At 31.8% G+C, this 17067-nt stretch overlaps 1 protein-coding gene across 1 annotated transcript; it reads left to right on the top strand.

Moving 5' to 3' along the window:
• The first annotated feature begins 275 nt into the window (after positions 1 to 275).
• LOC123010868 (barH-like 1 homeobox protein) lies at positions 276 to 17062 on the top strand. The gene is made up of 3 exons (XM_044408036.1): positions 276 to 574; positions 15033 to 15333; positions 16754 to 17062. Exons 1-3 carry the CDS (start codon positions 319 to 321, stop codon positions 16959 to 16961), a joined length of 765 nt encoding a protein of 254 aa, XP_044263971.1. The 5' UTR covers positions 276 to 318; the 3' UTR covers positions 16962 to 17062.
• The last annotated feature ends 5 nt before the right edge of the window (positions 17063 to 17067 follow it).

The raw sequence follows: 17067 nt of genomic DNA on the forward strand, positions 1-17067 counted from the left end.
AAATTAAAATAGCATTCAAATAATTTTGGACTCACATCTAGGCCGCTTAAACGATGAAAATAAATTTTGGTTACACATAACGGTAATTGGGCAATCCATAAAAATAATTAGCTTCATATCTTGAAAAACTAATATCCATTGAAACCACATGTTGTCAACTAAATATATCTTAATTATCCCTTCTCTCCTGAAACTCCGCCTCTTGGCACTCCATTGGTGTAAAACCATGACGAACTTAAGTAATTTTAAAACTGCCTTTCAGCTTTTCAGACAAATTATTTCAGCCTCCTGAAATCACTATGTTTAAGTCATCTCACAATGAATGAAAAAGTGGTTGATTTGAAAAGCTGTGATAGTGATAAACGCCTCAGTGCAGAAAAATCAATAAATTTCTCTATCGACTCTCTATTATCTTCTGAAAAGTCATTAAAGAGTGATAGTTTACAATTACCGCGACCATACTTAGACGTGAATTTAGAAAAATGTGAAAAATCACAACCCAAGGATTTGAAACGAGAAAATGAAGAAGTTGTGTCGACTTCCGGCGATTTTTACCAAAGAAATTATCAGGACGGTGAGTTCACATTTTGGGGTATTATACATCTATAAATCGTCGTTTTCGTGACGATAAATAAGCCTCATTAACGTATTTACGTCCACTTTAAGTTTATAAAAAATTGCCACATAATTGAAAATTTATAAGCGCTAAAAACATCAAAGACCAGGGAAATCTTTTGATATCAGATCCAGCAATAAACAAGTCAAGTCGAGGTAAATTTCACGATTTATATTACCTCGGATTTTATACTGTACCGCTCCGCAATTAACTAATTTTATCTCATTGTTTGGATGCGACATGTTTGACAATGAAATATTATGAGGATATTTTTGTGGTGAGAATTTTTTCAATTTCGTCAAAAAACAAACTGATAAAAATATCTGCGGGACAAAATAATAATGAATATTGTAAATAACGAAATGAAATCTGGCCACATTTTGTGAACATGTCTTTTATTGGGAATATTATTATTTATTTTTTAGTAAAATTTGATCCCAACAATTTGAAAACGAAATATTTATATTATATCGTCGGATGTTAACTTAAAAATTGTGATAACTTCTACAGCATTTGAAATTTTGAAATATTTGAAATGAAACACGTTTTTGAATAGCGTGAATTTGGCACCTATAAGAATTTTTATTATAACAGGAAAACGGGTTTAAACGGACACGCATTCTGTGATCAGGGGATAAAGAAACTTTGATTGCGTTACAATAAATAATGTTTTGTCTAATAAGGAAACATACTTAAATCAAATAAATTTTATTCTCGATTAATCCATCGCAACATCAATCAAATCATCGCCGGTACCTTATTATTAGGTATGTACTTATTAGCAATTAGAACAGTTAAATTTTGACTGAAGTTAAATTAAGTCAGAAATCGGGCCTACCCTCGTGTATTTATTTATTTATAATTATATGCCAAGGGAGAGAAAACATTTTTTACAACTAGGCTCTATCTGTCAAAAAATTTGGACTTTTATTTTTTGACATTTGACATTTTGTTATATCTAATTAATGTTCCTGATGATCTTGTACAGTGAGAGCAAAAAGTCTGTCTATCAAGCAAGCGTCGAAATTTAAAACTTGTCTGCGGAAGATAAAATATCACAATGACAAAATAATTTTTATGTAAATTATGACAGAAAACCGTGGTAAACGATTTATATTAATAAACACCAACAACACCTTATTTTAGGATGTTTTGAGACATTTCATAGAATAAATTAGTTTGCATAAATCAATATTTTAATTTTTATAAAATAATTTGTTAAGATATAGCTAAAATAGGAACTATCATCCTATACGTCCTCAACTAGGACGCCTATTTGATAGAAAGACTTTTTTATTACACTCTAGACAGGGTTATTCATAAATATGAAGCAATCTTTGAACCTCAAGAATGACCTATAAAATTATGTTACTTTAAATAACAACTCGTGTCCGATCTCTATTGATAAGAATTCTACAGCCCTCGGAATGTGGGTATGGAAATTTGTTTCTTTTTTGTAATAACTTCGGAACCATTTGACCAAATATTATAAAATTTAAAATGGTTACTTGCGAGAACACACCTTTTAAACCAGTAATTACGAAAACCGGATACATCTACTCAATTTCCGGTTCCAGTAATTGCAGGTCATATTTTTTTGTGTTTTTTCGTTTTTTTTTTCTTCACTAGAATAATCAATTTTCAATAAAAAACGCATAACATTTAATACCTCTAAAATGGACCGTTTTAAAGATATTTTAATTTAAAGTGAGAACTACACAACACTGAAAGCAAAAAGTATGAATTTTGAATGAGTGATATCCACGGCAAATGACCATGGTCACATATTTTGCTGTCAACTTGAGATTGGACGATTATTAGACAATTAATCGAAAACATTTAATAAAAGAGTTTAGCTCAGACTCCAAACATGACTTAGAATAAATCTAAATGGATCTCGTAGCATTTAATTCATAAAAAATTCACAAAAATTTATCGTCAAAGTTAAAAGATGTCTGGCAGGGATTTATGTAACCATGGTCATTAGTTGCCGTGGATACCATTTATTCAAAATTCATATTTTTCATTTTCAGTTGTGCAGTCCTTACTTTAAATTAAAATATCTTTAAAACGGTCCATTTTAGTGGTATAAAAGGTTATGCGTTTTTTAATCGAAATTGATTACTCTTTAGAAATAATAAAATTGCTAATAAAAAATTAGTGTTAACAGGCCAGAAAAACGGAAAAACACAAAAAATGTGACCTGCAACTGCTGAAAGCGGAAATTGAGTTGATGTATCCGGTTTTCGTAATTACTAGCCTAAAGGGTATGTTCTCGCAAGTAACTATTCCAAATTTTATAATCTTTGGTCAAATGGTTCCAAAGTTATTACAAAAACAATTTAATTTCCATTGCAACATTCCGAGGGCTGTAAAATTCTTATCAATAGAGATGGGACACGAGTTAGTTACTATTTAACATCATTTTCAAATATTGCTTCATATTTATGAATAACCCTGTATGAATAACGAAGGGTAAGTAATAATTAAAATAACGATCTTGTATGTTTCTTTTTTCTTTATAGATAGAATGGTTATGTTTTCATATTGAAATTTTATGTGCCTATTTGCTCTTTAGAAACCTAATGTCTAAATACAGAATTTAATGTTCTAAATTCTTTTTCAGCTTTAATTTCAAAATTGTTACTTTTTCAACTCGATCCTCAAAAATACACAAATTCTTCTTTCTCATTCATGTTTATTTTGTATTTTCGTCAAAATCTTGCTAAAAATTATAGAATGTTTCACAAACCTGATACTACCCGTGCCCTGGCCCTCGCCTCACTGGCAACGTCGCAACTGCGTTTTTTGAAGTGAAATAGGACAAAAACTTTTGATTTCTGTGTAAAAGGAGAATCTGTGTTACAACTGAACCCTACTGATCAATTTTTAGCCAAGAAGCTCCTCTTCTCTTTCATACAGAAAAGACATCGTGAAAAGTGGCAGCAGTGGCGATGACTGTGGCACAAGTCGCGTCCAAATTTAAATGGTGGTCTTTTTCCTTATTTTTGCTTGCACATTTTTCATCTACAAATTTGTAAAAACTGTTAGCGGTATCCAGTTTATATTTTCTTGTGCCCGATTAATCCTCAGTTAAAATTTAACTGTTTGCTTGTTGCTAAGGTAGCGATGGATGTTGATATACAGGGCGTTCGGTCCAAGTCGCCCCGGCCGATAACACCTAAACTTACTTTTTTTTTCAAAAACTAAATTTTCAAATAATACTATTCATTCCTGGCTTTCTTAGTAAATGCATCAAATTTCTTTGGCACATCCGGTGTAGCTGGAAATGCTACCAAATTTAGTTTTTCAAATGGAACACCTATATTGCAGTAGAAAAATACGGTAAACCATTATTTATTACATTTTACTTTACATAATGCACTCAGAAAACAATTTAAATTATTGAATTTTATTGCAAATTTTGCAACGTAGGCGGATTTTACTTGTCAAGGTATTCATGCAAAAAGCAATATGCTTGGATACCGTTTAATTGTTAGTTTGACAAAGCCTAATTTAAAAATCTTATTGAGATCTTTAATAATGGATGATATTAATTACGACGAATTGGTAGATCAGCTTGAAGTGTTGTGTAAGTGCAATAAAAATAGAGCGGAAGCTGAAAGACAATATAGAGAAAAATACTCAAATAGAGTTCACCCAAATCGTTGAAAATTTAGTCGAATTGAAAAACAACTGAGACAAATAGATTCGCTTCTTAAAAATAAAAAACCTGTGGTTCTTTTTGAAGAACAAGAAAATAGAAATCTGAATGTTCTGTTATCAGTCGAAGAAAATCCAAGAGTTTCCATAACAGAACTCGCTCATCAACTGACAAATTAGATTTGTCAAACTAACAATTTAACTGTATCCAAGCATTTTTTTATTCACACCTTTCCTTTAAAATTAAAAATCAGGCTACGCGACCAATTTCCTTATAAAATTCTAAGATTGAAAATGTTTTTTGATTGCCTTGTGTTACGCAAAATGTAGATAATAAATAGTGGTTTACAGTATTTTTCATATCAATTATTATACGTATTGTTTGGAGGAAAAAACATAGAGTGTTCCATTTGAAAAACTAAATTTGGTAGCATTTCCGACAACACCAGATGTGCTAAAAAAATTTGATACATTTATTAAGAAAGCCAAGAATGAATATTATTACTTAAATATTTTCTTTTTGAAAAAAAGAAGTAAGTTTAGGTGTTGTCAGCCGGGGCGACTTGGACCAAACACCCTGTATAGTTTAACCTCTAGTTATGCTGTAAACCGAAGTTTAAATTTATGCCTCCGTTTCCAAAAATCGGATCTTAGGGCCAGTTTTATAATCGAATTAAAGGGACTTTAAAGGTAATGTTGGTTTAGAAAGTGAAATTTTTGACAACAAGTCGGTAGTAATCAATGCATTCTAAACGACATTTAATTTAAAGCTTCTTTAAGTTCGATTATGAAACTGGCTCTAAACTCGATTTTTTTGCTGTTTACGATACGTTTAATGGTATTGTTTTTAAATTAAATCAACAAAACCGCAACTGTTAACTTCATTTATTAAAATTACCATGATTGCATTTGCTAGCGGTGAACTTCCAGTAAAAAAACAAACTTTAGGCATTTCTTACTTTAAATTATTTAATAATAATGAAATGTATTAAAATTTCTTAAGAAACATAACTACGTATCTGTCAAAAAAAAAATAAAATTGTATATCGACCAATATTGAGAAATATAGTAAAGTAAATAAAAAAGCTTCTTCAGAAATTGATTTTTACGATTATAAGGATATCTACAACATATACTGGTAAATCAGGCTTTTACCTTTATTAATGTTTGACTATTTACAGGGTGATCTAGTTTGTAACTGATCATCGGTATCCTTACCTTTGAATTTATTGACAAATCAATAATTTCGGTTTATGAAAGCCAATTAATATTTAAATTAAACTTTAATAATACCAACAAGAACATAATAATATTTTAACTAATATTTTATAGCCGCTCCATTTTTTTGTATAACTGCCTCTAACCTTCTCGGTAATGAAGCAACCACGTTTGAAGCGTGGTTTGCAGCAAATTGATTCCACACTTCTTGTATTTTTGCCCACAAATCTTCAACTTTTTGTGGACGAAAATTATTACTATAATTATTTTTTTAACCATCCAACCCCAGACATTTTCTAATATATTTGAATCCGGACTCCTGGAAGGCGAAGGTAGAACTCGAACATTGTGTTCCTGCATCCACTCTTTTACAATCCGTGCGGTGTGAATCGGGCAATTATCATGTTGTCAAATTCTACTTCAACTGACGGTAACATAACATTTTCTAAAATGTTAATATAAGACTGTGCATTAAATCTGGGTGCACTCACCAACACCTCTTGAAACTCATCCACCCCCAAACATTTACCGAAAATCGACCTGTTTCTTGTACGCGCTGTGTATATTTTTCTTCATAGTGTGTGTTTGGAGGTCTATACCCTCTTGTTCTACCATTATTTTTAGATTAGAACACCTTTTCATCAGTAAAAATTACTTTGTCCCAAAAATCTAAATTTTCTCCATAATATTGTAATGTAAATCCTATTCTCTGGTTTTTATTAGCTTGTGTTAAAAATGTTTTTTTGTCTGCGGAATAATTTCACAAATCAGAAGTCTTTCTAACACGATTACGTGCAGTCCTGATTGAGCCTGGGAAATTTGTAGCTTGTTGTGCGGTTGCAACGGATTAAAAAAAAATTGTCGAAGATTATTATTTTCTTTTTCGGTGGAAACTGGTTACCGACCATTTCCCACTTTTCTGTCCAGATAATATCTTTGATTCCACCTGGCTCTGACGTCGCGCACCGTACTCTTTGGAACCTGCAATCTTTGGGCCACCCTTCTTTCTGAACAATGGTTTTCCAAAAGAGTTATTATGCTTGCTTATTGAGCTACGCTTAATTGTGGCAATGTTATTAATCGAAGAATAATTTAGTTTTCTTAAAAGATAGACACTTCAGGTTTGACAATTAATATTGTCTCTAATATTTTGTAGAGTTCCTATATTAACCTTTTAAAACCTGAAACCTACAAAATTAGACCTGACCTGACCTGACCTGACCTGACCTGATAAAATAAAATACTCCATACAACCGAATAATAAGTCCTTGATCTTGTTAAAAGCTTCACCTTCGTTTTGATAAATCTTACTTTTGGGACCCACTCTCCATTTCGCGGGTTTTAAAGAGGTTCCACTTGTCCTACACTGTCTCGAGCAAGGTGGCACAAAAACTACTCACAGTTTCTTTATGTATTAACACAATAGGACACAGCAGAATTAGTCAGAATGACTAAGGACAGAGGTCAATTTTTATTTGACAAATTTATCTGACTTTATTGAAATTTTACCAAAACGCCACTGATTTGTATCCCATTATATTGTTACTATACGTCAGCCGACGTATGTAAAAGAAAAATTAGAAAACTGACATTCAGTGTCCCAACTCTTCTAATATAGGAACTCTAATATTTTGATATATCTATTTCCTAGGATTTTTAGAGGTAACAGTAAAGTTTATTTCACAATAGAAAATTTACTACTTTCCGACTTGCAATTGCCGGCACTGTACAGGGTGCTGCATTTTGGATGTCCGAATAGGGAATCTCCGAAACTAAGAGGTTTAGCCAAAAACGAGTAATACATTTTGGGGCTCATTTTTTGAGAAAATAATATTGGTTAAAACCGCATCCTGCTATCGTCTTTTGTTTTCGAGTTATAGACAAAAATTGACATTTTAGCGAAATTTAAAAAAATTCATATCTTCGTTATTATAGAAGACACAGATTTGAAATAAAGACATTATACAGGCACTTTTTTACGTAGAATTTAATAATGTAGTTAACATTTTTTTTCAGTTGTTTGTTTAGCCGTAATAAAATAAACTTGTATTTTTTTAAATGGGAATCATAGATGGCTGTATCATTTTTAAAAAGCTTGTTTTTTTCTTATCTAAAATATATATATAATACATTTTTAGCAAAAAAGTATCTTTGCTTTTTGTTCGCAGTTGGCCATGAAAAAATGTTGCATCTTCAACTAAAAGGATTTAAACTCTATTATATTCAACCAGTGTCACTAATGAAAGAGTTTTTTAAGTACTAAGTAATGAAAAAGATGCAAAATAAATTGTAAATCCACTTATTGGCGACTAATAACATTTCTTTGTTTTTAAACAAGCTAACATTACCATTGCAACTTCTAGTGATACATAGAGTGTTGTAAAAAAAAGCCGCTTTAATTCTTCAATAAAATATATTTTATATGACACAAAAATGACGATATGGTTATTCAAGTACCCAAATTCCGTCTATGTGGAACATTATCCTACCTCCATTAAATCATCAAAAAAAATGTTTTTTCTAATTGTGTTGACTGCTGACACCTTTGTTTTTCCTATTTTTGGATTTTTTAAAAATATGTAATAATTTGTTCTGAGGCGCTCGCATATTTGTTCAATACTTCCACCGTATCGTATTTTTTTAATTTTTATAATTTTATCTATTTTTTCATCTATTTTACAGTTCACAAAACTCGTTTTTATTATTATTTATACATTTGAAGTGAAAGAATTTTTCCATGGCCAACTATTATCAAACAAAATATGTATTTCAGTTTTTAAGTGTAGTTACGGTAGAAGAAAACGAATACGCTAGAACAAAAATTCACGTTGTTAAAGGAAATTATTCATTTTACACTATTTGTTTGAGAACTGCTGCTTCGGCTGCAACAATGGCCATTAGTATCATTACCTTGTGTTTCACCGTAAATCATAATCAAAACAACCAATTTATTATTTTAATATTTTACCTTACGTGTTCATAAATTTGGAGAAAAATTAAGAAAAACGAATCAAACCTATTGGAAACCAACCATTCGCTGAAAGAAGATCTTCGAATTTTGATAAAAACTAAGACAAAAACAAATCAAATGATGACAGTGTCAAAACTTTGAAGTGACTTTTCTCTTTCATTGTCATGGATACGATTTTTTAATCTGTTGCAACAATACAATTTTATCTGAACAAGGAAATAATTCCAGTGAACCTCAAACCGTGTACCAATATTTTGGAGTTAAATAACATTCTTGATAATAACAATTGTGTGAGTTTTTTCTCGCTTACAGTATTTCTGTACTATTCTATTACTAGGTCAATTTTCAACTCCAAGACTGTAAACACTCTGTATATATTTTTTAGATCAGAAAAAAATAAGCTTTTCAAAATTACCATAGCCGCCTATGATTGCCATTTAAAAAAATACAAGTTTATCTTATTACGGCTAAACTAATAACTGAAAAAAATTGTTAACTACATTATTAAATTCCTTGTAAAAATAATGTCTTTATTTCAAATCCGTATCTTCTATAATAACGAAGATATGAATTTTTTTAGATTTTGCCAAAATGTCAACTTTTATCTGTAAGTCGAAAACAAAAGACGATAGCGGGATGCGGTTTTAACCAATATTATTTTCTCAAAAAATGAGCCCCAGAATGTATTACTCGTTTTTGGCTAAACCTCTTAGTTTCGGAGATTCCCTATTCGGACATCCAAAATGCAGCACCCTGTAGTTATTGTTCAGTTACCGCCCTTGAAAACTAAGACATTCACTTTTGGCTTATTATTTGCTAGTTTAAAAATTCGTAAAGTGTACATTAAGTTTTCACTCCAGTTTTCATCAAGGATTAGAATGTCAGTTTCATTTCTCCAGATTTGGATGATGTTGCCATCGCCGTCTGCATAGAAATAATCCTTTTCTCGCCTGGGCATTTTTTGAGTTCAAGTGATTCCCGTTGGCGCTTTAATCTGAGGAAAATTTTTGACAAATCCAGTTTTCTAGCTTAAAGGGTTCAACCTCATAATATTAATTCTCCGTGGCGAATCTTGTTTTGTTGTATCCTTCCTTCCCAGCTTTTATTAATTGCGTTATTTTTTGTTAATAATTAAAACTCATTCAGTTTTTCCTTAGTAACCCCCGTAACTAAGAAAAAATCGGAATCACTGCTCCAATGCATTTTTTACGAAATGCTCAGGCGGGAGGGATATTGATACATTTGATTAAGGAGGCGGTGGATGTTGCAAAACTTAAGTTAATTGTTTGGGAGTAAAGTTTTCTATTCTACGACACTGATTCATATTATTTTAACGACATTTTAAAAACTTTAATTTCTGGGCATTTTACGACAAAATTTTTGAATTTGTCTATGTGTCTTAGTTTTCAACGGCCACCACTATACTTCTTAAAAAAATTAAAAGTATTCCGGAAACAAAGAGAAGATTAATATGAAACAGGAAAATTGCAGCTAATTGCCTCTGTTAGTACGTCCTTTCTCCTAATGTTCCCTTCCCAAATAAATCCTCCAATTCCAGTTAAATACCAAGAAACCGTTTCACCGTCCCCAAATTAAAAATACTTAAACTCGTAGACAAATTTGAAAATGCTTGGGATATCCGACTTTGAGTCTTGGCATGCCTTCTTACACATCCTTTACCAGCAGTCTTCCACTGAATGATATACATGTGTACGTGCGGCCATACATCAACGCCTAATTGACAGCGAGTGTTTTAAAAGACAAAGTGACACTAAACGCTGTCTAATTACTAAACACCTCTCATCACCCCTCTCCTAGAAACCGATTTCCGCAGCTATTTCAAGTCCATTTGCAATAATACGCTAGTTACAATCGCTCGGTCTTGGCAGCAGTAGACACTGATATTTAAATCTTCAAGCTTTTAAACGATTCGATTATTTACATGCATATGAAGAGAATCAATCAATTCAAGTGTTTCGATATTATTTTTCTTTGTTTGTCTAAAGTTCTAAATTAACAGGAGCGGTGCAGTGGCAACTACTAACCATCTGCACAGTAAGTTGGAGAGGCGGCATCAGTTGGACAATTATTTCGGGAGTTAAGATATTAATCTCTGTTTAGACAGCGGTGTCATGTACCGGCAATTAGTCGGCAGGAAATCTTTCAGGAGATAACTTAAATTATAGGATGCTCGTTGTTACGGCAGTCAAATGATTCCAAATGACGCATATGAATATTTAGCTTTATTAAACGTAACAATATTATAAAAGGAAGGAAATACCAAGTAAATTATTAAAATAATATTTACCCAAGTAGTTTCAATTTTTTTTGAGTGATCCAAAAGTGTCGGACCAACTCTCGAATGGTGGTAGAAGACTTTCAGCTAAGCATAAAATGAATGTAGATTTGTTCAAACTTTATTTTCTGAGAAAAAACAGAACTGACAGTTTCTATATTTTATCATCTGATATTGTCGGATTTAATTTATTGTTGAATTTGCTAGTTTGTTAAATTTTTTCAACAGGTATCTGTTTAATCTTGCAAGATCTTCTGTTTCCGCTAACGAAATTCAAGAATGCATGATCTGAACGGCCAAAAACTTAACCCAAAGAGCTAACCTTTGAAAAGCTAAATCTCGTGAAAAAAGGCTCAACTAATTTTTTGTCATGGGAAATTTTAACTCAGTTGGACGTCCTTCATCACCGCACCCAAGAGATAGTCGGAGACTTTTGAATCAATCACCCTATATTATAAAGAAAATGAATAATTTTTGTCACAAGGACATTATTTAATTTTATTAAAAAAATACACACATTAATTCGAAACGAATGTACCTACCATTGCGCGAAAAGCATATTTTAATTGATATTACTTGAAGGATTTTCCTTATTTTACAAGTGTATGTAATATCTTTTTATGAAAAAGAATACATATCTTAAAAATAGTAAAACAGTTCTAAATAAAAAGATATATAAGAGAATGTTCCTGCAAATACCAAAAATTGTTAAATTTTGAAATTCAGAACTTTACGAGTAGAAGAGAAACTCAATTCAAACAAAATTTTCTTATAACTGCATTGATTCTGTATTGTAAACAAACACTAAGAAATAAAAGTGTTTTGTAGTAGATATCTAAATTATTTAGTGCCCCACTATGACCAAATACAAATTCATCAAGCAATGAAAATTTTTAGATACTCAACAACAAATGCCATTGTATAAAAATTGACAAGTCTTATTACATCGTCCGCCTATTTATTATTCGATGCAGTGACATATAGTGAGCCGATTTCTCAACAGTTCATTCAGTACCCTAAAAAAATCGTAGCTCCACGGCCCCCCTTCCCACACCCACCATAACAGTATTAAAATCAATAATTGTTTTTATAAATTTATCAAAAAAATATATAAGAATAATAACTTGTAAAATGATATGTATAATAATACAGGGTGCACCAGAACTCGCGCCCAAGAGAAAATTGTCAAGTGCCAGCGGCAATAGATCGCCAAAAAGTGAAGCCGAAGAAGTAATTTTTGCTTGCATAAGAAAGTTACTAGACTCTTAAATCCACCAATCCCAGAAGGGCACCTCAAGGTGTAATTGAAAAATTATATCCGTTGCTACGTTACAAAAATAATACCAATTTGCCCAGAACTGGGCTAGGTGGTCTACTATAATTTTGACACTTGTCATGTGGGTGACATAACCTGCTAGTTTCTAGTATTTTTTTAGCTCAAGAGATTGTACACGAATATGAGACAAAATCATTAATTATTAGCAACAATTATCAAAAATTATTTTGAAAACTCGATTCCCAAACATTCTGGAAATTTCCGATGAACCGACTTCTCTAGAACTTCTTTACAAATATTGTTCCCTCTCAATTTTTTCTTCGATCTGATACAGATTAATAAGTCGATGTATAAATTTTAGAGCTTGAAAACCTAGACGCAAGTGAGAGTGACAGACCAGAAAAGAATAAAGAAGTACGCAAGTTCCTTTATTTACTTTAATGCAAAATTAACAGAAAAATGTACTTTTTAGAAAGGGAGTCACGTTATGTTGAAATTATAGTTGATATTTTTGACAAACCACATGATTCCTCAAAAGACCAGCCCAAAAATTCACCGAAAAGCGTTGCTGAAATGCCCTCGGAATTAAAACATTTGGATTTTACTTAAGTAGTCATTGAAATCAATGAAATTTCCGGCAGCAAAAATGATAATTTTTCGTAATAAATACAAACATCGCAACATTTTTCTTGATTTTTTAATGAAAAAACAACCAAGGGGTTATAGTAAGCTCATATGAGTGGAAGAAAACAATAATAAATTGTAATTTGCGAAATACCAAGGTAAAACTACAATTTTGATATTAAAATTAGTAACCTGTTTTATTTAAGCACAATTTCTTATAAAAAGTACATCTTTCTGTTAATTTTGCATTAAAGTAAATAAAGAAACTTGCGTACTTCTTCATGTTTTTCTGGACTCTCACTCTCACTTGCTTCTTTATTTCAAAAGGATAATGCATTAGTTTTCACGCTCTAAAATTCATACATTGGCAAGTTAATCTGTATCAGATCGAAAAAAAAGTTAAAAAAAGAACAATACCTGTGAAGAAGTTTTAGAGAAATCGGTTCATCAGGAATTTCCAGAATGTTTGGGAATCGAGTTTTCAAAATAATTTCTAATAATTATTTTATTAAATTATTAAATGCAAGATTATTCTTCTTGTACGATTCTGTCTCATTATACTCGTGTACAACCTCTTCAGGGAGAAAAATTCGAGAAAAATACTAGAAACTAGTAGGTTATGTCACCCACATGACAGAAAATTAATAAAATAAATGTAAAAATTACAGTAGACCAGCTATTTATTAAATGTTCTGGGCAAATTGGTATTATTTTTGTAACCTAGCAAAGGATATAATTTTTCAATCACACCTTGAAGTGCCCTTATGGGATTGGTGGATTTAAGAGTCGAATAACTTTCTTATGCAAGCAAAAATTACTTCTTTGGCTGCACTTTTTGGCAATCTATTGCCACTGGCACTTGACATTTTTCTCTGGGGCGCGAGTTCTGGTGCACCCTGTGTACTAAAATTTAAAAAGAATATAAAGAAATTAATAGGTATCCCTATTCCAATATATTGATAATGATATTTGTCTAAAAATTTGTACCTAGCCATAATCAGTTAGGTCCTGCTTAATGAAAATATTTTTCAAGCACTTCCGGTTATATCGGAAGTGAGTATTAACCGTTATTTTAAAGAGAAAGCTATGTTTTTTATTGCGTTTTTGGATTCCCCGAGATATGAGTTTAACAGAAATTTTTTGACTTTGAACCTTCCTCTTTAAAAATTTCAATTTTTAACTATTATGGAATAGTACTCGTATTTTGGCATTTAAAGGAGAAAGGATCGATCTTTGTTTTGGTGGATTCATAATTAAAAATTGATTAACCCTTAAAATTTAACATTACCTTTTGGGGAAAGTCAAATACTAATAGGTACTAATTTTTCTAAATAAAACGCTCCAAATTCTTATTCATTAAATGAAGGAGAATTTAATTCTGCTTTGATCTATATTAATATTGTCTATACTCTATATCTATGAGCTTAAGCAGACAACAATTTTTTAGTCATCACAACCTAACTTCAACAACTATTATAAAAAAATTAATTTTTGACTTTTTAAATTTGTAATTTGCTACTACTCAACGAAAAGGGCCCGTGCGGGCCCGTGTTCCGCGGAACCCTGCTCAGTACGCCACTGATTCGATGTTGCTAACTTATTTTCACAATCTCAGACCACTTTAAACAGTACCTATCACTAAATCAACCGAAATCAAAACTTGTGAAAAGTTTTGCTGTCTTGAAAAAGCTGTAAGTACGCCCAACTTATGAAATTTAATTAAAAAGATAAGTTTTTATTGTTATTCATTTTTGAAACAGCCTGTATAACCTACTCGAAAAAAATCTATGACTTTTGTGTATGAATAGTTAACTATTTCAACATTTAAAGTTTCTTCCTGAAATTTGTAACGTTGAAATTTATTTTGTCGAAATTTGTAATAATCAAACAATGTGGTTTCAGAAAATGTAACACTGCCAGGCTAATTAAACCGCTGTAAATACTGCAGCAACTGTCATAAATTTATTTAAAACATCCCGCAGTCCTGGTAAATTTAATTTAGTACCAAAGAATTCTTAAATGTCGTTTATAACAGAAATTAATGTCACTAACGCGCCTCTAATCGTCGCACACGAAACCCTCCTTAAATCAGCCAATATTTAAGGCAACCAGTCATGTTTCCTCATAATATATAGCCGCGAGATAGCGGTGTGTTTGTTTTTTCGTGTCATTTTTCAACGCTTTCTAGATCGTTAGCTGTTTAAAATCTAATTCTGTCTCTGGCGCAAATTAGCGTCTTCTTAACGTGTCTGCACTTCCCACTCGACATTTAAAACATAAATTTCGCCACGGCAAATTAAAAACAACTGTTTGGTGTTGGATTCGCTTAGCTTTTGTATGACACTTTACGATTCTATCTTTTCCGCAGACGCTCTTGACAACAGATCGGACGAGGAGAGGAAGAAGAGACCGAGGACGGCATTCACGGCATCGCAAATTAAATCTTTGGAGGCTGAATTTGAACGAAACAAGTATTTATCGGTGGCTAAAAGGTGTCAACTCTCCAAAAGTCTCAAATTAACGGAGACGCAAATCAAGATCTGGTTCCAGAATAGGAGAACCAAATGGAAAAGGAAATATACGAATGATGTTGAGCTTCTAGCGCAGCAATATTACACTTCGATGGGGATTCTCACACCAAGACCTATTTTTTTAGGAGACAGATTATGGTAAAAATTGAAGGCTTAGTTGAATATGTTTACCCTTTTTTTCTTTTCCTATGACCATATACGAAACTAGATCATAACGCACAATTACATATGCGCGAAAATTGGCAATATCGTACGAGGTCGAAAACCTGTGCGATTTGTTTTCGCACAGTGTGTTAGAAATCTAACGCACAATTCACACTCGAATGTTTTGTATTTTTTCATTTAACGTATTTTTTTTGTATCCATTATAAAAAATAAATCGTTATTCAACGTATTTTTGTATCCATTATAAAAAATAAATCGTTATGAAAAAAAATATGTTCGTAAGAAAAAAATTATTTATGGTCGTAGGAAAAATAGTGTAAAGTCTGTTTTTTTTAATGGAAATGCCAAGCAGTCCTAACGCTGGCACTAGTAAATTCATTCATGGTAATTTTAATAAAGGAAGTTGGCAGTTCCGGTTTTTAGAATTAATTTGAAAACAATGTCATTAAACGTCAACACAAAAAATCGTCTAAGAAAATTTAGAGACGAAACACCAAAAAAGAAATAAATTCGGTACACTAACAGTTTTTCAAAATTTGTAAACGAATAGTTCGCAAGCAGGAAGTTAGAAAAAGGGCCCGTTAAAATGTAGACGCAATTTGTAATGCAGGTTTGCTAAACATTCTCAATTTTTAGGAAGAAATTGACAAGAATACAAAATAAACATGAATGAGAAAGAACCTCGGAAAGAACGCAATTAAATTAGTGTCTTGTGCATCGTTTTTGAGGAACGAGTTGAAAAAGTAACAATTTTGAAACTAAAGCTGAAGAAGAATTTATAAAATGCATCAACTTTGAACTCATTTCAATAAATTACCCAAAATTTATTGCCGATCATCATAATACCCACTTGTATCTTTTGCTAAATAACTTTTCTCTGTATAAACATCCTTTTTCTTCAAAGTTTTTGTAGCAAGAACCTCATTTTTGTCCACAACATTGTGCTTACCTTGCGGTGTATTTCTATCAAAATTATTAGCACTGAATTCTGTCTTTAGACCTTAGGTAATGATGTCTGTCCTCATGTATTCAATTATAGCGCTTTCAAAGAGCAAACAGGCACACAAGATTCATAAAAGTCAAAATTTTGGCATCTCAATTTGAACCATAATTTTTTAACAAAATTTCTAGGGACAAAAACAAAGAGCAAACAAAATTTGTGGCTATGGAGACAAACTGCTACCAATTTTTTCACCAAAATTTTGACTTGGTAATTTCCATTAAAAAAAAAACAGACTTTACAAAACTTGCAGGAAAGTGTTTAACGCACTCGCGGGATTGCCTGCACTCAGCTAACGCCTCGTGCGCAACTTTCCCGCTTGTGCTCGTTATGTAATATACTATTACGTTAAAAAAAAAACAGCGTTAAAAAAATGTAATAATAACTTTTCAGGTTTTTCAATTACCCTGGACAACCCGGACTTTCCAGTGTACCATCAGTGGTACCCAACATGTTACCACCACCCCCCACGACATCTATGGTGTCACACGTTTCTAGGCAGTGTGTTCCAAACTACGTTAGTTTTCCAGAACACCACCAGACTGAAAATTCACCAATGATGCAACTACAAAATTTCGGCAGACATTTTGAAAATTCTTGAATTAGTTAGACTTAAAATAAGTAATAACTCTATTTACTAACCAAATATTTTATTATCTGCTTTGTTAAGTCATTTTGTACCAAGAAAATAAATGTTTATGTTATAA

This window comes from Tribolium madens, unplaced genomic scaffold, assembly GCF_015345945.1.
Source record: "Tribolium madens isolate multiple individuals breed KSU strain unplaced genomic scaffold, Tmad_KSU_1.1 Scaffold_91;HRSCAF=231;Tcas5.2_LG7, whole genome shotgun sequence".
NCBI lineage: Eukaryota > Metazoa > Arthropoda > Insecta > Coleoptera > Tenebrionidae > Tribolium > Tribolium madens.